General features: G+C 36.8%; 2 protein-coding genes across 3 annotated transcripts in view; both read left to right on the forward strand.

The window, feature by feature from the left end:
- LOC109232390 lies at positions 4,593–8,887 on the forward strand. 2 transcript variants are annotated; one of them, XM_019398135.1, is made up of 5 exons: positions 4,593–4,861; positions 5,656–5,699; positions 5,826–5,884; positions 7,451–7,603; positions 8,160–8,887. In XM_019398135.1, exons 1-5 carry the CDS (start codon positions 4,649–4,651, stop codon positions 8,831–8,833), a joined length of 1,143 nt encoding a protein of 380 aa, XP_019253680.1. In that variant the 5' UTR covers positions 4,593–4,648; the 3' UTR covers positions 8,834–8,887. The 2 variants fall into 2 exon arrangements, with proteins under 2 accessions (XP_019253680.1, XP_019253679.1); XM_019398134.1 differs by having other exon boundaries at positions 5,656–5,884.
- The window catches only part of LOC109232391 (glucose-6-phosphate isomerase, cytosolic), a 21,178-nt gene continuing 12,630 nt past the window's right edge, over positions 10,425–18,972 (forward strand). The window contains exons 1-11 of the mRNA XM_019398136.1: positions 10,425–10,574; positions 11,262–11,312; positions 11,398–11,474; positions 11,745–11,826; positions 11,902–11,949; positions 12,939–13,094; positions 13,170–13,266; positions 13,375–13,417; positions 13,649–13,716; positions 13,812–13,896; positions 14,805–14,853. Coding sequence (XP_019253681.1) covers positions 11,262–11,312; positions 11,398–11,474; positions 11,745–11,826; positions 11,902–11,949; positions 12,939–13,094; positions 13,170–13,266; positions 13,375–13,417; positions 13,649–13,716; positions 13,812–13,896; positions 14,805–14,853 — 756 coding nt within the window. The 5' untranslated portion in view covers positions 10,425–10,574. The remainder of the gene's footprint in view (positions 10,575–11,261; positions 11,313–11,397; positions 11,475–11,744; positions 11,827–11,901; positions 11,950–12,938; positions 13,095–13,169; positions 13,267–13,374; positions 13,418–13,648; positions 13,717–13,811; positions 13,897–14,804; positions 14,854–18,972) is intronic.

Below are 18,972 nucleotides of genomic sequence, written 5' to 3' on the forward strand. Positions count from 1 at the left end.
AATAGTAAGGCATATCGTTGTCTGATTCATAAATCAAAAAATACCGACATTTATATTAATATGGTACTCGAATCAGATAATGCTGAATTCTTTGAGAATATTTATCCGTATAAAAAGGAATGTGAGTCGTCTAGTGAAAATCTAAGCGAACACGGGAAGAAGCAAAGGAAAGTACACTATTGAGGTGAATCCAAGACGTAGTAAACGTCAAAGTAGAACTACTTCCTTTGGGATTTTCTGACATTCTTGTTGAAAAGTGAGCCTCAAACATTTAAAGAAGCAATGTCTTGCTCGAAAGCACAATGTTAGAAAGAGGTAGTCAATAGTGAGATAGAATCCATATTAAGTAATCATACTTGGGAATTGGTTGATCTTCCTCCAGGAAATAAACCTTTGCGTTCTACGTGTATTTTCATAAAGGAAATGAAAGTTGATGGTACTATTGACAAATATAAAGTAAGATTAATTGTCAAATAATTTAGACAACGAGAAGGTCTTGATTATTTTGATACATACTCGCCGGTAACGAGGATGACATCTATTCGGGTGTTAATAGCGTTAGCCGTCGTGTATGACCTTGAAATCCATCAGATGAACTTAAAGAAAACCTTCTTAAATGGAGATTTGGAGGAAGAAATTTACATGGAACAACCTGAAGGGTTCGTGGTTCCTGGAAAAGAAAAGAAGGTGTGTCGACTTGTCAAGTCACTTTACAGATTAAGACAAGCACCCAAACAATGACATGCGAGATTTGACCAAATAATATTGTCAAATGGTTTAAAAAATTAATGAGTGTAAGCAAATGTGTTTACGTTAAGAATACTTCAAATCATAGTCATTATTTGATTATATATGATATGTTGATGAAATATTTAAAATGTGGGGGCTTTTAGCTTATGATGACAAAAGCCAATGTTAGACGTAATGTCTAAATTATATAATTTTTGAACCCCATTGATATAGTAGTTGGTAAATTCATCAGTTGTTTAGTCTTAATGAAGACTAGTTGATGAAACTACTAATTCGGAAGTTGGTCACGTGCCTTTCTCGAAAGGTCATTTTCTTTATTGAAAATTTATATTGTTTAGTTCTTTTATGAAATAATGCCACTTTGAAGGTAGTGACTTTTCATAGAAAGATACGTCTGTACGTTTTAGTATGGACATGACCATTCATGAACGAATGTATTAATACGTTGGTCTATAATGAGGTGAACCAACCGATGGACATGACCAAAATCCATTGCAAGTTGGATTTGTTTCATGAATGGAGGTTATAATTTGTATATCATATAGGCGTATAAATAAATAACATACAAATGCTTGAAAATGACGGAGTGATTGATAAATGTGTTATATATTAAAAGGTTGTGGTCACAACTGATGCCAATTATTCCACCTGTTGTTATAATATACTATTACTACATTAAGTGTAGTCAATAATATGATATGCAATCGCAAGTCGAGACGTATTAGTCTACAACATAAGGAAGTTTGCATTGAACGTTCATGACAATGAAACGAGTTTTGAAGTATTTGAAATATACTCCAAATTATGATTTGCACTACAATAAGTATCCCGCAATAATAGAGGGTATAATGATGAAAATTAGATCACCGGTTCAATCGATTCTAAACAGTCAGTGGATGAGCGATGTCTTGGAAATTGTCCAAACAAATGTGCATTGACCGCTCTATAGTGGAAGCTGAGTTTATAGCCTTAGACAAGGCCGGTGAAGAAGCTGAATGGCTCCAGAATTTCTTGAAAGATATTCTATTTTTGCCCAAACCTTTGGCACCTATATGTATACATTGTGATATTCAAGCGGCAATAGGCAGGGCAATGAGCGTTATGTATAACGGAAAATCTCGTCACATTCGACGGAAACACAATACCGTTAGACAACTACTCTCTAGTGGTGTTATCATGATTGACTACGTAACGTCAAGAGATAACGTATCGGATCCACTTACAAAAGGCCTATCTAGAGAGGTAGTTGAAAGATCATCGAAGGGAATGGGTCTAAGGCCTAGGACAAGTCATCATGGCAGTAACTCTACCTAGCAGACTGGAGATCCCAAGAGCTAGGTTCAAAGAGATCAAACAAAGTTATGAATGACGGTTCAACATTGTCAAATAACTCAACCCATTCTCGTGATGAAGACAATGTTCAGAAATCAAGGTAAAGCATTAAGGCTTTTTGATGAGTCAATAAAGCTTAAAGCTTTTTAATGATTTTCTAAGTCTGGCAGGATATGACCAGATAGTGTGTCTATAGGATTATACGTTTAGAAATCACCTATGTGAGTGTTAAGTGTAAGCCGCTTTAAGGGGAATGAAAGTAAATGCCCATTCTCTAAGCACTCATGAAACCAGGCGGTGTTCATGGCTGAAACGAACACAACCGTGAGAACCAAAAACGGTTAAGGATTGATTGTGTGACTTATGGTTGTCTAGGTATACACTAAAGCTCGACGGTTCAAAGATATCAAATCTACCGATTGATCGAGTATATCCGACATAAGTTCACTACGGAAAGTTCAAAGGGAAACCTACTTATCTAGATGCGATTAATCCTTACTTGCGAATCACACATTATTTTCATGCATATTTTTCACATATGTCCATTTCCCATTCATGTGGGGGATTGTTGCGTTTTTTCTTTAAAGGGTGTGAATGGGAAATGGAAGAGACACCTTTTGGATTGCACCTCTCCATCTCACCCTTCCTTTGTCTATAAATTTAGAGGCTTGACCTCATTTTTGAGAGAAGAAAAAATCTGAAATATTCTCCCCTCTTTTCTACATTGTTGCATTATTTTCTAAATAAACATAAGTGTCAAGTGTGGTTTGCTCCGTTTGTTGAGTTCCTTGAAGTTCTGTGATTTGAAGTGCCGCTATCACAGAATAGTTATTCCGTTCTATCCTGGGGGAATTAATCCGTATACCTTGGGCAACAGTGAGGGGATTAAATTCCTTAAGGACACATTGTGCATTTAGTGGGCTCGGAATTATTTTAGGATTTGTTTATCGAACTAACGTTTGTTTGCTTTTATAATTTTCTGATTTTGAACACAGTAGTACCAACAGTTGATCTCCTTAGATATGTAAAATTCCTTTTGTTAGTTCTTTCTTTCGAGTATTGTTTTGCTGCTCACTAGTGCAAAGATAAGTTATTTTTACTCTTATGTTAGACATTTGAAGTACAACACTACAAGTTCAAATCCTAAAGACATCCTAACCAAAACACGACAGATGAGTTCTTATTCCATTGTTAAGCATGTAAATGAGAAAAAAGGTTTAAGATACTCATTTAAGGAATCTATTGAGTCAAATTCTTAATTGACCTATCTCCTTTACTTGATATTTATACCAAATTATATTAATATATTATATCGAAGCATCAAACAAAAGATAGAAAACAATGGAAGTTACAAATTCTTTGAGGTGATACCAACTAGAAGACTTATATTGGAGATATACCACTAGAGTATATTAGAGAGTTCCTAGTGTGAGATAATCCTTAAGTAGCGAGTGCTAAAATTTTATGGACTAAACAAAACATTTATGATATTAAGGATATATACAACTGATTTCAACTATCTTGAGATTGAAGCTTTATAATAGTTACTCCATTGTTATAGCCACATAATGAATTTGTAGACATCAAAATAGACTCATAGTACAATTGGCTAGATCATTAAGTTGGGTACGTATGGTTGGTGGGAAAATGATACTGTATAGCCGCTCTCAAAATAATAACCGAAAAATGTATACATGGTGGATATATATATATATATATATATATATATATATATATATATATATATATATATATATATATATTATACAAATTTTCAGGTACCGAATGTAAATAGTTTCTAACACGAGCTAAAAGTGAAAAAAGCCCTAAGTTCATCTATGTTTGTTCAAGCCCGAGAATCCATTAGGGTTGTTTGGAGGCTACTCCATGTTAAACCCTATCTCACCGTACAAAAAAGGGTCACATATTGCCCTTTGAAAGCATTTTGAAAATTTCATAAACCTGGAATATGCACAGAAATATCAAAAATAGTATCTTTCTCGGGCGCTTCTTAACAATCAAATACTTCAAGAAGATCCTCAAAGATCCTTCCCTCAAGAGATACGCCACTTTGGCTCTCAATCGAAGAAATAAGAAGGAGAGATCAACAAAAGTTGTTCCTCGCAATCTACCCGACTTTCTTGGAGACAAATACATCATATGATATTCGCACATCCTATGTTCAAGAAATAGTATTTAAGCCCATATGATATTCGCACATCCTATGTTCAAGAAATAGTATTTAAGCCCTCGAATCACCTAGAACATTCGAAGAAAAATAATTAAGTGATAACAAAATTGTACTCACATTAATTATCAATAAAATAATTTTATCTCATATGTTGTTTGTGATTACGTTTTATTTTCTATACTAAAATTTTTTGTTGCAAATAGAATTGAAGTAAAAATATATAGTATTAATTAACTAAAATTAAAATAATAAAAGTACATAAATGACATATATAAAGTGTTATTAGTTCGATTTAAAGCTAAATGTATGTTTAAAAAAATGACCTTTTAAAGGACCCGAAATTTCCGTCGAGGGGTTTAGGGAGGGGTTTTGGAAATGTTGAATTTACGCAAACGAAATTTGGCATGGCAGCAGCTAAGGCGCTTATCAACGGCAATTCGACAAAGTATAGAAGATGAAGGCGACTGGTCTTATTCTTCCGAATGGTGGGGCTCCTCGTCCTCCTCCGATGGCCACACGTTTTTCCGATCAAATTCCGACAAAGGAAACGGCGTCGTTTCTGTCGTAGCTTACCCTTCTTCTAGACCAGTTCAGTATTTTTCTCGTCAACTCCTAATTTGTCTTAAATTATTGAGTATGCGAATGCCTTTATTCATTATATAGTTTTAGAAAATTTATACTCTTTCCGTCCTATATTTTATGACCTTGTTTAACTAAGCACAAAGTTTAAAAAATAAAGATTTTTGAAACTTGTGAGATAAAATAAGATATAGGCATTTGTCTGACTATAAATAATCTCATTAAGGTAAAACTGGAAGTTTATAACTAAAATTTTTTCTAAACATAGAAATGTGTAATTTGTTTTTGGACACATTAAAAAGAAAGTGTGTCACATAAATAATAAATTGGGACGGATGAGTAATAAAAGACTTTGTTCATTATGCTAGTTTGTAGCTTTTGAGAACTCCTAATTTATAATATCCAGGCTTTGGTTCAACAGTAAAGGTAGTAAAATGCGGGATGTGTTGTAAGCGCACCTCACGAGTTTGAATCCCATTCCCCGCTATGTGGTACTTTAGTGAAGAGGGGTAGATGAGCGGGCTAATTATATAGAAACTGAAAATAAGATATTCTCCAATAAAAAGAAAGACTCCTAAATTCTTTGGAAATGCAAATTATGGGAATGGATTGAGTTGACATGGAGGGAAATGGGGATATAAAGGAATCATATAGCTGATCCCAACTAATTTGCTAATTGAGATGTTGTTGTTGCTGTTTTTGTTATTGGATGTGATATTTCCACTCTTTCTTATAATGGTGGGATAATGGGGCTAGTGTTGACATTTTTTTTTTTTTTTTTTTTTTTTTTTTTTTTGTGATAGGAAAAATGTTACTGGGCCAGAACAGAGAATTGGCTTCAGCAAAGGTATGAAAAAATATATCCCGGGTGTGAACATGAAGGGAATTTCAGGATTCTTGGTTACCAATGGCGTAATCTTCATTTTAATGACGACACTCGCCAAAGCACAGTTAAAGTAATGGCTGCTTACAGGGAATCAGATCCTGGTTCTATATACTTGATGCAGCAGGCGGAGTGTCTCGCTGTTCCATGTAAATATCACAATATTATTTTCTATCTTGCAGCTCCTTGAGTCCTTCGTAATAGTATGATCATGTAAATAGAACGTATGACTTCTCTAGGATTATTTTCACAAGTAGAATATTTTCATGGATGCTTTGGTCTTTCTCTGTTTGTGCTAGTAAGCTTTTAGTGTTGTCATTTCCTACATAGCAAGACAGATAAGCAATGCTCTAATAGTAGAAAATGGTACTATTATTGCCCTGTTCTTTTCAATATCTGGTTGATTCCTCCAAAGTATGTTAGTTTTGTTATTATTTTTTCATTTGGTTCTTGAGTTGGTCAGTCTTCATTATCGAGTATAAACTGCTGCTTTACTATGAAAAAGGGCATTGAGAATTGTTTATTAAGGGGAATATACAAGTTACTCATTGTAGAGCTACCTTTATTCTTTCCTACACCTAGTCCTTTTCGTGGTCTCTCTCTTCTTGTGCAACTTTTGTTTATTGTAGCACTGAAGAAAGATGAAAGTAAAGAACCTTCACTATAAGGCAATTATTTATTGATATTATTGCTGACTGACTTGTCATTCAAAGGTAGAGTTTACTCTGTGATAATTAACAATATTGGAGGTGAAAGAAGTATTATTTACCAGTCCACTAATTGTTGAGTTACTTAGTTTTCACCGAAATATAGAACCAGATCAAGCTTCTCCATGTTCCTCAATCTCCATAATAGCTTCATTTGTCTTTTAACTTGCATTTGGTTTTGCGATAGAAGAATGTAGCATAAAATTACACAATGGTTTCAGTTCATGTGCAAGTAACATATCAAATTTGAGTTTGCCACAAATGAGGAAAAAAAGTACCTCTAGACTATTAATGGTTCTTCTCATGCTATTGTGCACTAAACCTAAAAAATGTACATCATGCCAAATTCACTTTTATAGTCTCAGGTCTCATCTATTCTGTTTGCATTGATGCACACAATAATTTTACAAAGCATTCTCTTAAAAATGTAGTGATTTTCATGAGAATAATTGGATACAGAGATTATGGATGTTGAAAGTCCAGTGTAGTTGGTTTTACAAGATTTTTTTAGACATAACTTAGAGTAAATAGTGTATCGACAGAGTATTCAAAGTAATTGGCACTAACAGAAGATTGACTGCTTTCCGTGGTGAAGTTTCTGCATTTGACACTGTGCCTGAGATTAGCCTAAGATTGGTGAAAGTAATTTTTTGAAACTATTAGATTGGACACTATTGGCAAAGTAAGGGATTGGAAGACCAAATAAGTATGAGTTTTTTGCTGCTATAACTTTCTGCCTTGCAATATCTGATTTTGGTAAAATAAGCTGTAAAGATGGTTGTGATATTGAAACTAAAACTAATATGATAAAGAATGTCAGGTACTTTTCTCACTTCAGATCCCTTTACTTTCTGTACTTGGCGCTGGTTGGTTGTGGAGGTTTCAATAGGTTCAGTATGCTTTATCTTGTATAAAACTCATGTGTGTTGTACTTTTCCAGTTCTCCTCAATGATACTCATGATTCCACACTTTTAACATTGCATCTTTTCGTATCATCTCTTCTACAGATGTGAAGAGCATGGTCTCTGCTGGGTTGGCTACCATTGCATCTTGTAAATACGATCTTGAAAGTGCAGTTTGTGGGAGAAAACTGATGAAAATTTTATGCATTGGGCATGGTGGAGGAAGCATACCATTGTTTTTGGCCAATAAAATCCAAGGTTGGGGCTGAATGTTTTTTATCCTGCCTATGCTGCACTTTAAGCCTCTGAATTTGAGCATCCTTTTGGTGTCGTTATGTCATTTGACAAAGTATGAAAAGCAAACCTTATCTACTCCTTATTACTGGATCTGATATTAAAGATACATAGTTTTCTTTTCTCTTTTTGACGTAAAATCTTATCTTTAATGCAAGTATTGATGCAGATAATCTGACAGGAGATGATGCGGTCAGAGATCTGGAGTGTTCCTTTCTAGCCACTTGGATGTATTTACGAATTTTTTCAATTATAATAGCCAAAGTACTTATTTCCGGCATTTACTTGGAGAAAAGATATGAATATCAGATTACCTAGAAAAGAAACTAAAGTTTTCTCTACTTTAAGTCCTATTCTCATGTTCATTTCTTAGGACTTCAGTTTCTTCCAATGGTTTGGGGAAACTTTGCATTCTAATTTGTGAGACTTGCCTCTTGTTACTAAACTAGCTTCTGCTTGTTTTGACGTATTAATATTTGCCTTACTATCTCTTACGGAAATAACCACTGCAATGTATCAGGTGCTGAAGTGCACATAGCTGAAATCGACCCCGTGGTTATCTCAGCCTCAGTTCAAGCAATGGGGTTCCCATCTTACTCGGTGATGACCCCATCTGGTAGCCGTGCATACTCAACTCCTAATCCAATTGAAGAAGTGCAATGGAAAGGCATTCATGAGAGGCTTTACTTGCACGAATCAGATGCTGAGAAGTTTCTCCTTGAGAACAAAAATCTCTATGATCTTGTTTTCATCGATGCATATGACGGGGAAGATATTTTTCCTCACGAGCTGTGGAATACACGCTCTCCATTCCTCAATGCTCTTGCAGACCAACTCCACCCCGAGCATGGAACTGTTGTCGTAAACCTTCACTCAGATGTAGACTTCAGGGATGCTGATTTCAGTCCAGCCGGTGCTCACCTTTTGCCAATGGGGAAGTATATTTCTAAAGTGTGCAGAGCATATAAAGAGGTTTTGTTAGGGAGTAAGAGTTCCTACAATGGTCTGGCTTATGTAGTTTCTGTGCCTTGGGTATGTAATACATCTCTTGTTGTGTGTAGAGGTTTAGGGAAATCTAGTAGGGATATGGTTTTGAAGACTATCATGTCTAAATCCCTAGTAGTTGAGAATATTCTTGACTTGCCATTTTCTTGTTTGCAGTATCTGAAACGAGGTTTTACTTTGGTGAATTAATATGAATTAAAGTGTTTTGCCTTCTCTTCAAATGTAAAGTTGCAATGAAAAAAAGCTAAATAAGCGAAAAGCGTCTGCCTATATGACCCCTTAGATAGTTTAGCAAATCAGCGAGTAATCAAGTGTAAATTTAGCAGTTGTATTGTTACTATATTTCTATTATTATTATTATTATTATTATTATTATTATTATTATTATTATTATTATTATTATTCAATTTTATGTACTTCTTTTGTTTCCTTTGCTTTGGTTATCTTATGATTTTTGTTACCAATATGTTTTTTTTCCTCGCTATTTTCATCATAGTGTTTTTACTTTTATACTTTTCAAATATGTTCTGAAACCGTTTTGCTTAAGTCGAGCCTCTCTACCTCACACGAGGTAGGCGTAAGGTTTGTGTATACTCTATCTCACACGACATTATTAATTTTATTAATATGAAGATTTAAGTAATTTAATTAAAAGTTCTAAAAATATTTTAGTTGTTAAAGAATAGACAATTTTTCTTTCTTTCTTTTGTCCAAGGTTTTTGTACTTTTTTGTTGTTGCAAACTTTAATATTGTCTAACTTGACATAAAATCCATGGTGTCTCCTACTTGAGCCACTTGTTGTTGAAAAATTTTGGGGACCTGAATCAGAGCTTTACCAATCTCCTACTTGAGTCGCCTATCCACCCTGACATTCTCAATTAAATTTTATAGAGTCTCAATTAAGATAGACAATAACTAGTGAATGTATTATTTAATTGCCAAATGTGAATGAAGCTGGTTAAATAACACTTTCATGGGGCAGTGATATATAGATAATTATTAATCATTAATCAGGATGGCTCAATGGAACTGGTAGCTTAAAACTAAAATATATTAAAAGACCTTGAAATTTCTTTTATAAAATTCATATAATATTGTGACCAAAAAGAGATCTATATGGCTTTAATCTAGTGGTGATAGAGCAACGTATAATCTGGGTTAGGCGCATATATATATATATATAAACAAAAAGAAAATATAGCATTAAGTGAAAATGGTAAAAGGATTGAGCCTATTATCCATCGTGTTTTGAACCTTACGACACTCGTCTCGGAGATTTCTTAGTTAAAAAAGATAAGACACAAAAGAATTTATTTTTTGGTGTGTGGATCAATCAAATGTGACGAAGGATTAGCTAATTTAAAGAATTCGAGTTGAAATTAGGAAGTAAAATAGTGAAAAATATAAAAAAAAAAGACTATTCGTAAAGAAAGAAAAATAAATTAATGAGAAGATAAATATATTATTCAATTTACTAGGAGAATTTTTTTATCCCTATTAACAATTCAATTCTACCTCTATCAATTTTTAAGAAAATATTAAAATTGAAAATATTTTATCATTAATTTTATAAATATAAAGTACTTTATATTTCTAGGGCCTTACATGTTGTCACCTTTGACTATGCGTTTTATAAAATTAAAAGTATTTATAAGTCAAGTACTTATACGTCAAAATAAATCAAAAGTCATAAGTTTATTCCCCAAATTTATTATCTTTGAACTTATAAATACTTTAAGTTTGACTAAAACTTATAATTCTATCCCTAATATTGCTTCATAGGTCCACGTGTACCCTTACCGAAATAAACCCGACTTCGCTCCCTCACCCATTTCACATCTTCCCTCAAAACCCAGCATCTTTGTCGATCACCATCAAGAAACAATCAGAATTCTCAAACTCTTCCTCGTGAAAAGCAATCAGATTTGGGTGAGAATGCTTTCTCTTTTATGAATCACTCTTCATTTATCTTATTTACTTCGTCGAAGTCATTTGCATCTGTTAATCATGCTGCAATTTGAAACTCTTATCGTAATTCTTCTTTATCTTAATTCCTCTGGGGATCTCTATTTTCTTCTATTTTTAATTTTCTCTATACTACTCTAATGAAAGAGTTAGGTTCAACTGCTTCAACCAGATAAATAAAAATTTAAACTAGTCAACAATTGAAAAAATTAAAAGATAAATTACTGCTTTCTCACAACCATTATCAAATTATTAATTATTTATAGCTTGTGATTATATGCTTATTATAAAATAATTTAAATATTTATAAAAAATAGTCTTATATGATCAATTTTGAATTGAAAATAAAATGAGATATAAGTTATATTGTATTTGAATCAATTTGGAACTTATTATTAATTTCAGATTTATTATATAAGCGTCAGCACTTAAAAGTGTTTTTCAGCATTCAATGCTTCTCAGCTACTTTAATCAGCTAAGCCAAACGGGCTCTAAGGCAAGAGCTTTGCTTGCCTTACCCTAGAGCCGCCCTTGGAAGATAGATTAGTCTTCAAAATTGTTAATACTTGAATTTGAACTTTATTATTTTGTCAATTTGGATTGTGTTGAATGTAAAATTTATAACCACATAGCTGCTTATTACTGTTGCAGATGGCATCGCCTACTTTAATTTGCGATACTGAACCCTGGAAGGAGTTGAGAGTAAGCAATCTCGCAATAAAATGTGCTACATGTATTAGGAGATATGAATTAATGTAATTGATGTCATATTTCTGTGCTTTTGCAGGCTCATGTTGAGGATATTAACAAGACTCATTTGCGTGATTTGATGAATGACACTAGTCGATGCCAGTCAATGATGATGTATGATACTTAGCCTAGCTGCTTTGCCGTACTATACTAGTTGTAGGGTGCAGCAATTGACTAATTTAATGGAAAGTAAAGGGACTCTATTATGATCGTACGAGTCTAAAGATCTCAAAATGGAACAACGAGCTCTTTTGCTTCGAACCTCAGATATCTCCATTTTAAAAAAATATTTAATTAGAAAAGTTTCTATTTGTAACTCTAGGAGTATAAGACTGCGGATTGTGTTTTGGATCATGAGGTGCCTGATTCATTCTTTGTTTACAGGGACTTTGATGGGATCCTGCTGGATTACTCGAGACAACGAGCAACTACTGGAACCTTGAATAAGCTCTTCAATTTAGCTGAGGTTTGTTTCCTTATGCAAAATTTTCAGGTGTTTGGAAAGTTATAATCTCGTATTCTTCCTGTTTTGATGAGGCAGGCAGCACGTGTCAAGGAGAAGATTAATCGGATGTTCAATGGAGAGCGTGTAAGCAAGTATTTTTTTTTCTATCAATCACGTCTTTGTTGAGTGTAAATTAATTTGACTAGTGCAATGTTACTTATTGAATAGTTTTGGCTGCTATACACATCTGCAAATAAAAAGTTACCTTATTTTATCAAAAAGAATTATGTTGAATCATAGGATAAGATAACTTTGTTCTTCGATAGATGTAGTTAACTTTGTTCTTCGATAGATGTATTTTTTTGTTCCCTAATTGTCATTTAATTTATTTTTGCATCTTACAATTGTCTTTCAATTCAGCATCATTGACTGGATTAAACTCAAATTTATGGCTATAGTATGTTTATTTATCCTGTATGCCAATGAATCATCAACATCTTAAAAATTAAAATTGAGGAACTAGAATATTTTCCCACCCACAAATGCAGTTTTCTCAGTATGTTTGGTCCTATGAGAAGTCAACATCCTTTACACGAAAAATGATTAAGCACTTTGTATTATTATTATATATTTGCATTACTTGTATGTTGCTAAGCTGTTTAAAAAATTTATTTATTGTCTACATTTACATGTCCTGTCTATATTAAGGAACTCAAATAGATTTTCTTCTTCAAATAATAGGAATTTGGTAATTCAAATATTGACTATCTATATCAGTGTGCTCTCACGACTAAGGGATTCTTAGTTTGTCTGATATTAGCAACTCTAGTGCTCAGATACCTATGGAAAAGTTACTCCTCTGTCCCAATTTATGTTTCATATGTAAGTTTTAAGTATGTTCCAAAGAGAATGTCATACGTCCTTTTTAGAAACAATTTAATCTTAAATTTTTTGTTTTACGCTTAATGAGATGATTTATAGCTACACAAGTTATCTTGTTTTAGACCACATGTTTCAAAAGTTTTTTTCCCTTCTTAAACTCCGTGCCTAATCCACCGTCACACAAATTGCGACAGAGGGCCGGTCAACTAGTGAAACGGTTTGACATCATGATCTTTTTATCTTTCTTGCAGATAAACAGTACAGAAAACAGATCTGTTCTTCATGTTGCACTGCGAGCTCCGAGGGATGCTGTTATAAATAGTGATGGGAAGAATGTTGTCCCTGAGGTTTGGCAAGTTCTTGATAAGATCCGAGACTTCTCTGAGAGGGTTCGCAGTGGTGCCTGGGTAATATCGGTTGTCAAAGTGATATTCATTTGAGCAATACTGATTAATTTCTAATCAAGAGGCAATTCTTGATAGGTTGGAGCCACAGGAAAAACATTGAAAGATGTTGTAGCTATTGGTATAGGTGGCAGTTTCTTAGGCCCTTTGTTTGTACACACAGCACTTCAAACAGGTATGTATACGACACTCTCATTCAAACAAATACTATTTGTTTGTCTGTGCTTTCTTTGCTGTCTAGTTTTGGCCAGCCAAATAAAATTTTAAACCTGACCATTTACAGAAGCAGAGGCTATTGAGTGTGCAAGAGGGCGACAACTGCGATTGTAAGTGTAACTGAATTAGTTAAACCAATTCTGGATTTGAGCAAGCAGTTCTATTCTAAACTCATTTGGCTGATGTAACCTTTTAATTGCCCTGCAACCATTGGCATACATGTTATGCCTGCTTTAAATGGTCCGGTATTTCTGGTTTAGAGCAAAGAATATACAATTTTTTTTTGGTTAAAGAAAAGGAATTGTGAGAGTAATGACATTTACATTTCGTTGTGGTGGCAGTCTCGCAAATGTTGATCCAATTGATGTAGCCAGAAATATAACAGGCTTGAACCCTGAAACAACTCTAGGTGAATTAAGATTTAATTATGTTATTTTCCAACAAACGGAGAAAGATAAATATGTCGGACTTATCCTTGATAATATCTTCTTGTCTTGCTTGAAGTTGTGGTGGTCTCAAAGACTTTTACTACCGCTGAGACAATGCTAAATGCCCGTACATTGAGGGAATGGATCTCCTCTGCATTGGGGTAAGTGTGACAATGTCGATGCCCATCTTCTTATATGTTTTGTTAATGTATACTTCTCGAAAATTGATTTTATTCTGTGCCTCATGAATGGAAGTATTGATAGTACCACTGATAGGACCTTAATCTGGTCCTCTATGTCGGGAAACGACTAGTTAGCCTGAGGTGGTTAGCTTAGAACATTTGTGCATGAACCTAGATTAACTTGCTTGTCTGTCCAGGTTCTAACAAAACCTGTGGCTGCCACCCTGTTAGAGGGAATGTTGGTGTCTCCGTCCATTTGGAAAGATATTAAGAGAAGTTCAGTTTTGGTAAATGTCTCGTCGAGGTGATATCAGGATACATAAAGAAAACCCCTTTCTTTATGGTGCACGAATTGGTTTTAACCTTTTAGTGACGTTATTGACGTATATATATTACTAGCCCATTCTTTGTTGACTTTTCCTTTGCTGGACGAGTCTTAATTTGGTAAAGAGAACCTGATAATTCCTTGCTCTACTTAAATGTTGAGTAAGAGCAGGTCTAATGGTCTGGTATCTAGCTATTAGCATGTACAAAGTACAAACCAATACAAACAAGATATATTCACATTTTATTTTACTGTAGAAAGGCAAGATGGGCCAAAGCATTAATCAACCAAGCTACCATCACCTGCTACGTGTTAGCTTATTGACATTGTCATTACCAGCTGAACAAAGCTTAGGAAATGAACCATGCTAGTTCAACTTTACAGTTGACAATACAAATTGCATGGATCACTCAGTGTTCTAGTATACTGGTCACATGTAGAAGCTACTGCAGTCTGTTGAGCAGTGCTTATTTCTTTATGATGTTTATGTTGGTTTTGTTGTCATGAATCTTTGCTTGACTCCAGTCCTCCCGTTTCTGGGGAGGGAATTCTTATTTTTCAGACCTCAGGCAGTTGCAAAGCATATGGTTGCAGTTAGTACCAATCTTAAGGTGCAGTCATATTCTCTTCTCATCTTATTCTATCTCATTTGAACCTCTTGTTGCATTGTAATCATACTTATTGTGGTAAGTACTATCTTCAAGTTTAGCTTGATTTGACAATGTATCTTGGTATAGAACAGAGATCAAAAGATTTCTGGCTCGCAGTTTGCAGATCCTTTGTATTATTCCCTATGTTCTATTTTATATGGCGGTATTTGCCATGATATAGAGTTTAAGATGTTTTATATATATACACACCCACACACCCGCACACAACAATAAGCCTAGTGTATTCCCGCAGGTGGGGTATGGGGAGGGTAGTGTGTACGCAGACCTTACCCCTACCTTTAAGAAGGTAGAGAGGCTGTTCCCGGTAGACCCTCGGCTCAGGAAAAATAAAGGGAAGGGGCAATGACAAGAAAACCAATCGGAAAACCAAGCGAAAACATAAAACTAACACTAAGTAGTGCAATTAGGAAATCGAAGCGAAGGCAACAACAAGTAACACCAGAAGTCTAGGAATACGAGAATACACGAAAGACACTATGTGATGTACTAAATCTACTGTAACAAACAAGGATAACGCTCAACTATTTAACCCTCTACCTTAATCCTCATCCTCCACACCTTCCTATCCATGGTCATGTCCTCAGTAAGCTGGAGCAACGTCATATCCTGCCTAATTACCTCTCCCCAATACTTCTTCGGCCTGCCTTTACCTCTCCGTTGGCCCTCCAAGGCCAACCTCTCATACCTCACCGGTGCATCTGTGCCTCCCCTCTTCACATGCCCGAATATCTCGCCTCCCACATCTTGTCTTCCACAGAGGCCACACCTACTTGTCTCGGATAACTTCATTCCTAATTCTGTCTAACCTGGTATGCCCGCACATCCATCTCAAGTCTCAACATCCTCATTTTTTTTATTTGCACCGGGTGTCCGAGTCTCTTAGAGCCCCGACTAATCCCGGGGGTGCACAGGCCCTCGGCAAGGAGTTTCCCGCAAGTGCACCACGGTTAATTCAGGTTTTACCCAGTCCGATGACCCTCAGAAATTGTTTGCACCCAGTGGGTTTCGAACTTGATCTTCTGGACATGGGAATTCTTGATTGGCCAACACTTCGCCCCATACATCATAGTCGGTCAGGCCACCGCTCTATAGAACTTCCCTTTTAAGTCTTGGTGGCATATTCTTATCACACAGAACATCGGAAGCAAGCCTCCATTTCATCCATCTCGCCCCAATACGATGTGTGACATTCTCGTCGATCTCCCCATTTCCTTGTATAGCTGACGCAAGGTACTTGAAACTCTCTCTCCTAGGGATGATTTGTGAATCAAGCCTGACGTCTCCATCCACTACCTGAGTTGCACCACCGAACTTGCGCGAACCTGCGCTCCAAGCATTCTGTTTTGGTCCTACACAACTTGAAACCTTTATACTCAAGGGTCTGCCTCCAAACCTCAAACCTCTCGTTAACAGCACCTCGCGTCTCGTCAATCAGAACAATGTCATCTGCAAATAACATGCAGCATGGCACCTCCCCTTGAATGTGGCGAGTCAGTGCATTGATTGCCAGGGCAAATAGGAATGGGCTGACCCGTCCCTCCCACTGTCCTCACTCGAGTCTTTGCTTCATCATACATGTCTTTAATAGCTCTAATTTATGCAACAGGAACACCTCTAGCCTCCAAACATCTCCACAGAACCTCCCTCGGCAGTTTATCGTAAGCGTTCTTTAAGTCGATGAACACCATGTGTAATATCCTCTTCCTCTCCCTATTCCGCTCCATCAACCTCCTAACAAGGTGAATGACTTCCGTGGTCGAACGTCCCGACATACATCCGAATTGGTTCTCAGAAATAGACGGGATCCTCCTCACCCTCAGCTCCATCACCCTCTCCTAGACTTTCATAGTATGACTTAGTAACTTGATACCCTCCATTCTTCGCAGTGTTGATACTCAGTTGTTGCAATTTTGGATATCCTCCTTGTTCTTGTAAAATGAGATCATTGTACTCCATCTCCATTCTTTGCAGTGTTGTGAAGAGCGTGAAGCGAGGAAAATCGACGACCCCCATTTCACTTAAAGCGAGAAGCGAGAAGCAAAGCGCTCGCTTTTTCGAAGTGAAGCGGAATTTAAAAAAAAATTAAAATAAGTTCTGTTAAGAGGAAGGGCAGTATACCATTCTGTTAAAAATTGGGCAGTACAGCATTTCAACGAAGAGGAGAAGACTGAGAAAGAAGAACCGAAGGGAAAAAAAAATTTGCCAGCATTTCGCTGCTATTTGGATGCTGAAACAGTGAAAGAAAAAGAAAAAGAAAAAGAAGAAGGAGGAGGAGGAGGAAGAAGAAATAGAAATCACATACATGTTGCTGTTGGTCGTATGTTGAAGTTGAAATGTGTACAAGACTTGGAACCCTAGTCGCCTCTTTCTCTCTGTTGCCGCTGGTCGTATGTTTTAATAAAAGAACACCTTTCTTTTTTAATTAAATAGGTTGGCAGGTGTTTAAAATACGCTTGCTTAGGTCGCCTCGCTTCGCTTCGTCCCTTCTCGCTTTTTAGTGTGAAGCGCACGCTTTTGCCTACCTGAGTCGCTTCATATAGCAGAAGCGGTCATAGGGTCGGCTCGCTTCGCTTCTCGGTTTAAGCGAGGAAGCGACCGCTTTTCACAACACTGATTCTTCGCTTCGGGCATCTTCTTTGTCCTAAAATGACATTAAATAACCCAGTGAGCCACTCCACGCCCGCCCTTCCCACGCTCTTCTAAAATTCCACTGGGATTTTGTTTCGCCAGGTAGCTCTCCCCTTCTCATCTTGCGCATAGCTCCCTCTACCTCCACAACTTTTATACACCTACAATACCCAAAGTGTCGACGACTCTCGGAATGTTCTAAGTCCCCTAGCACAATGTTCCTATTCCCCTCTTTATTCAAGAGTTTATGGAAGTAAGTCTGCCAATCTCCGTCGAATATCTAACAAAACTCTGCCTTCCTCGTCCTTGATGCACTTCACTTCGTCCAGGTCACGGGCCCTCCTTTCTCGCACATTGGCTATCCTGTACAACTTTTTATCTCCTCATTTGCCTTCAAGTTCATCATACAAGCGTTCAAACGCGGCAGTCTTAGCCGTCATAACTGCTAACTTTGCTTCCTTCTTGGCCACCTTATACCGCTCCCTGTTCGTCCTCTCTTCCTCCTCGTCCACGCTCTCCAAAAGCTTCAAATATGCCGCTTTCTTGGCTTCCACTTTACCTTGGACCTCAGAAGTCCATCACCACTCCCCTTTGCGGCCAACAGAGGAGCCTTTCGAGACCCCCAATACCTCTCTAGCAGCCTCCCTAGTTCAATTCGCAGTCGCGGTGCACATACCACTCGCGTCCCCACTACTCCTCTGCCCCCATAGTTAGCAACTTATTCCCCAACTACTGGGCTCCGTCTTTAGTCAAAGCTCCCCACTTGATCCTAGGTAGACCATACACAACCCTCTTTCTTCGTTTCCTCCTGATCTCCAAATCCATGACCGGGATTCTATGCTGGGTTGTGAGGTTCTCACTCAGGATGACCTTGCAGTCTGTGCACATACCTTGGTCAGACTTTCTGAAGAGTAGATAATCAATCTGGGTCCTAGCTACCGAACTTCGAAATATAACCAAGTGCTCCTTCCTCTGAGAAACTTGAGTTAACTATCACCAGATCAAACGCCTTAGCAAAATCTAGCGGCGAAGTTCCTCCTCTGTTTCTATCTCTGAAATCGAAGCCGCCATGCACGACATCGTAACCCCCCGTCGCCACAATGTGGTCATTAAAATCTCCTCCTATGAAAAGCTTCTCGGTATGCGGAATACCGCGCACAACCTCATCCAACTCCTCCCACAAGCGTCTTTTAACCTTCTCGTCCAGGCCCAATTGAGGTGCATACGCATTAATCACGTTTAAAGTAAAACCCCCAACAACTAGCTTAATGCTCATCAGCATGTTGTTCATCCTCCTAACGTCCACCACTAGCTCTTGAGATCCCTATCAACCAAGATACCTACCCCGTTCTTGCCCCCCATGCGTCCAGAGTACCATAGTTTAAACCCGTCTACATTCCGTGCCTTATCTCTCACCCATCTAGTCTCCTG

This window comes from Nicotiana attenuata, chromosome 9 (genome assembly GCF_001879085.1).
Source record: "Nicotiana attenuata strain UT chromosome 9, NIATTr2, whole genome shotgun sequence".
Lineage (NCBI taxonomy): Eukaryota > Viridiplantae > Streptophyta > Magnoliopsida > Solanales > Solanaceae > Nicotiana > Nicotiana attenuata.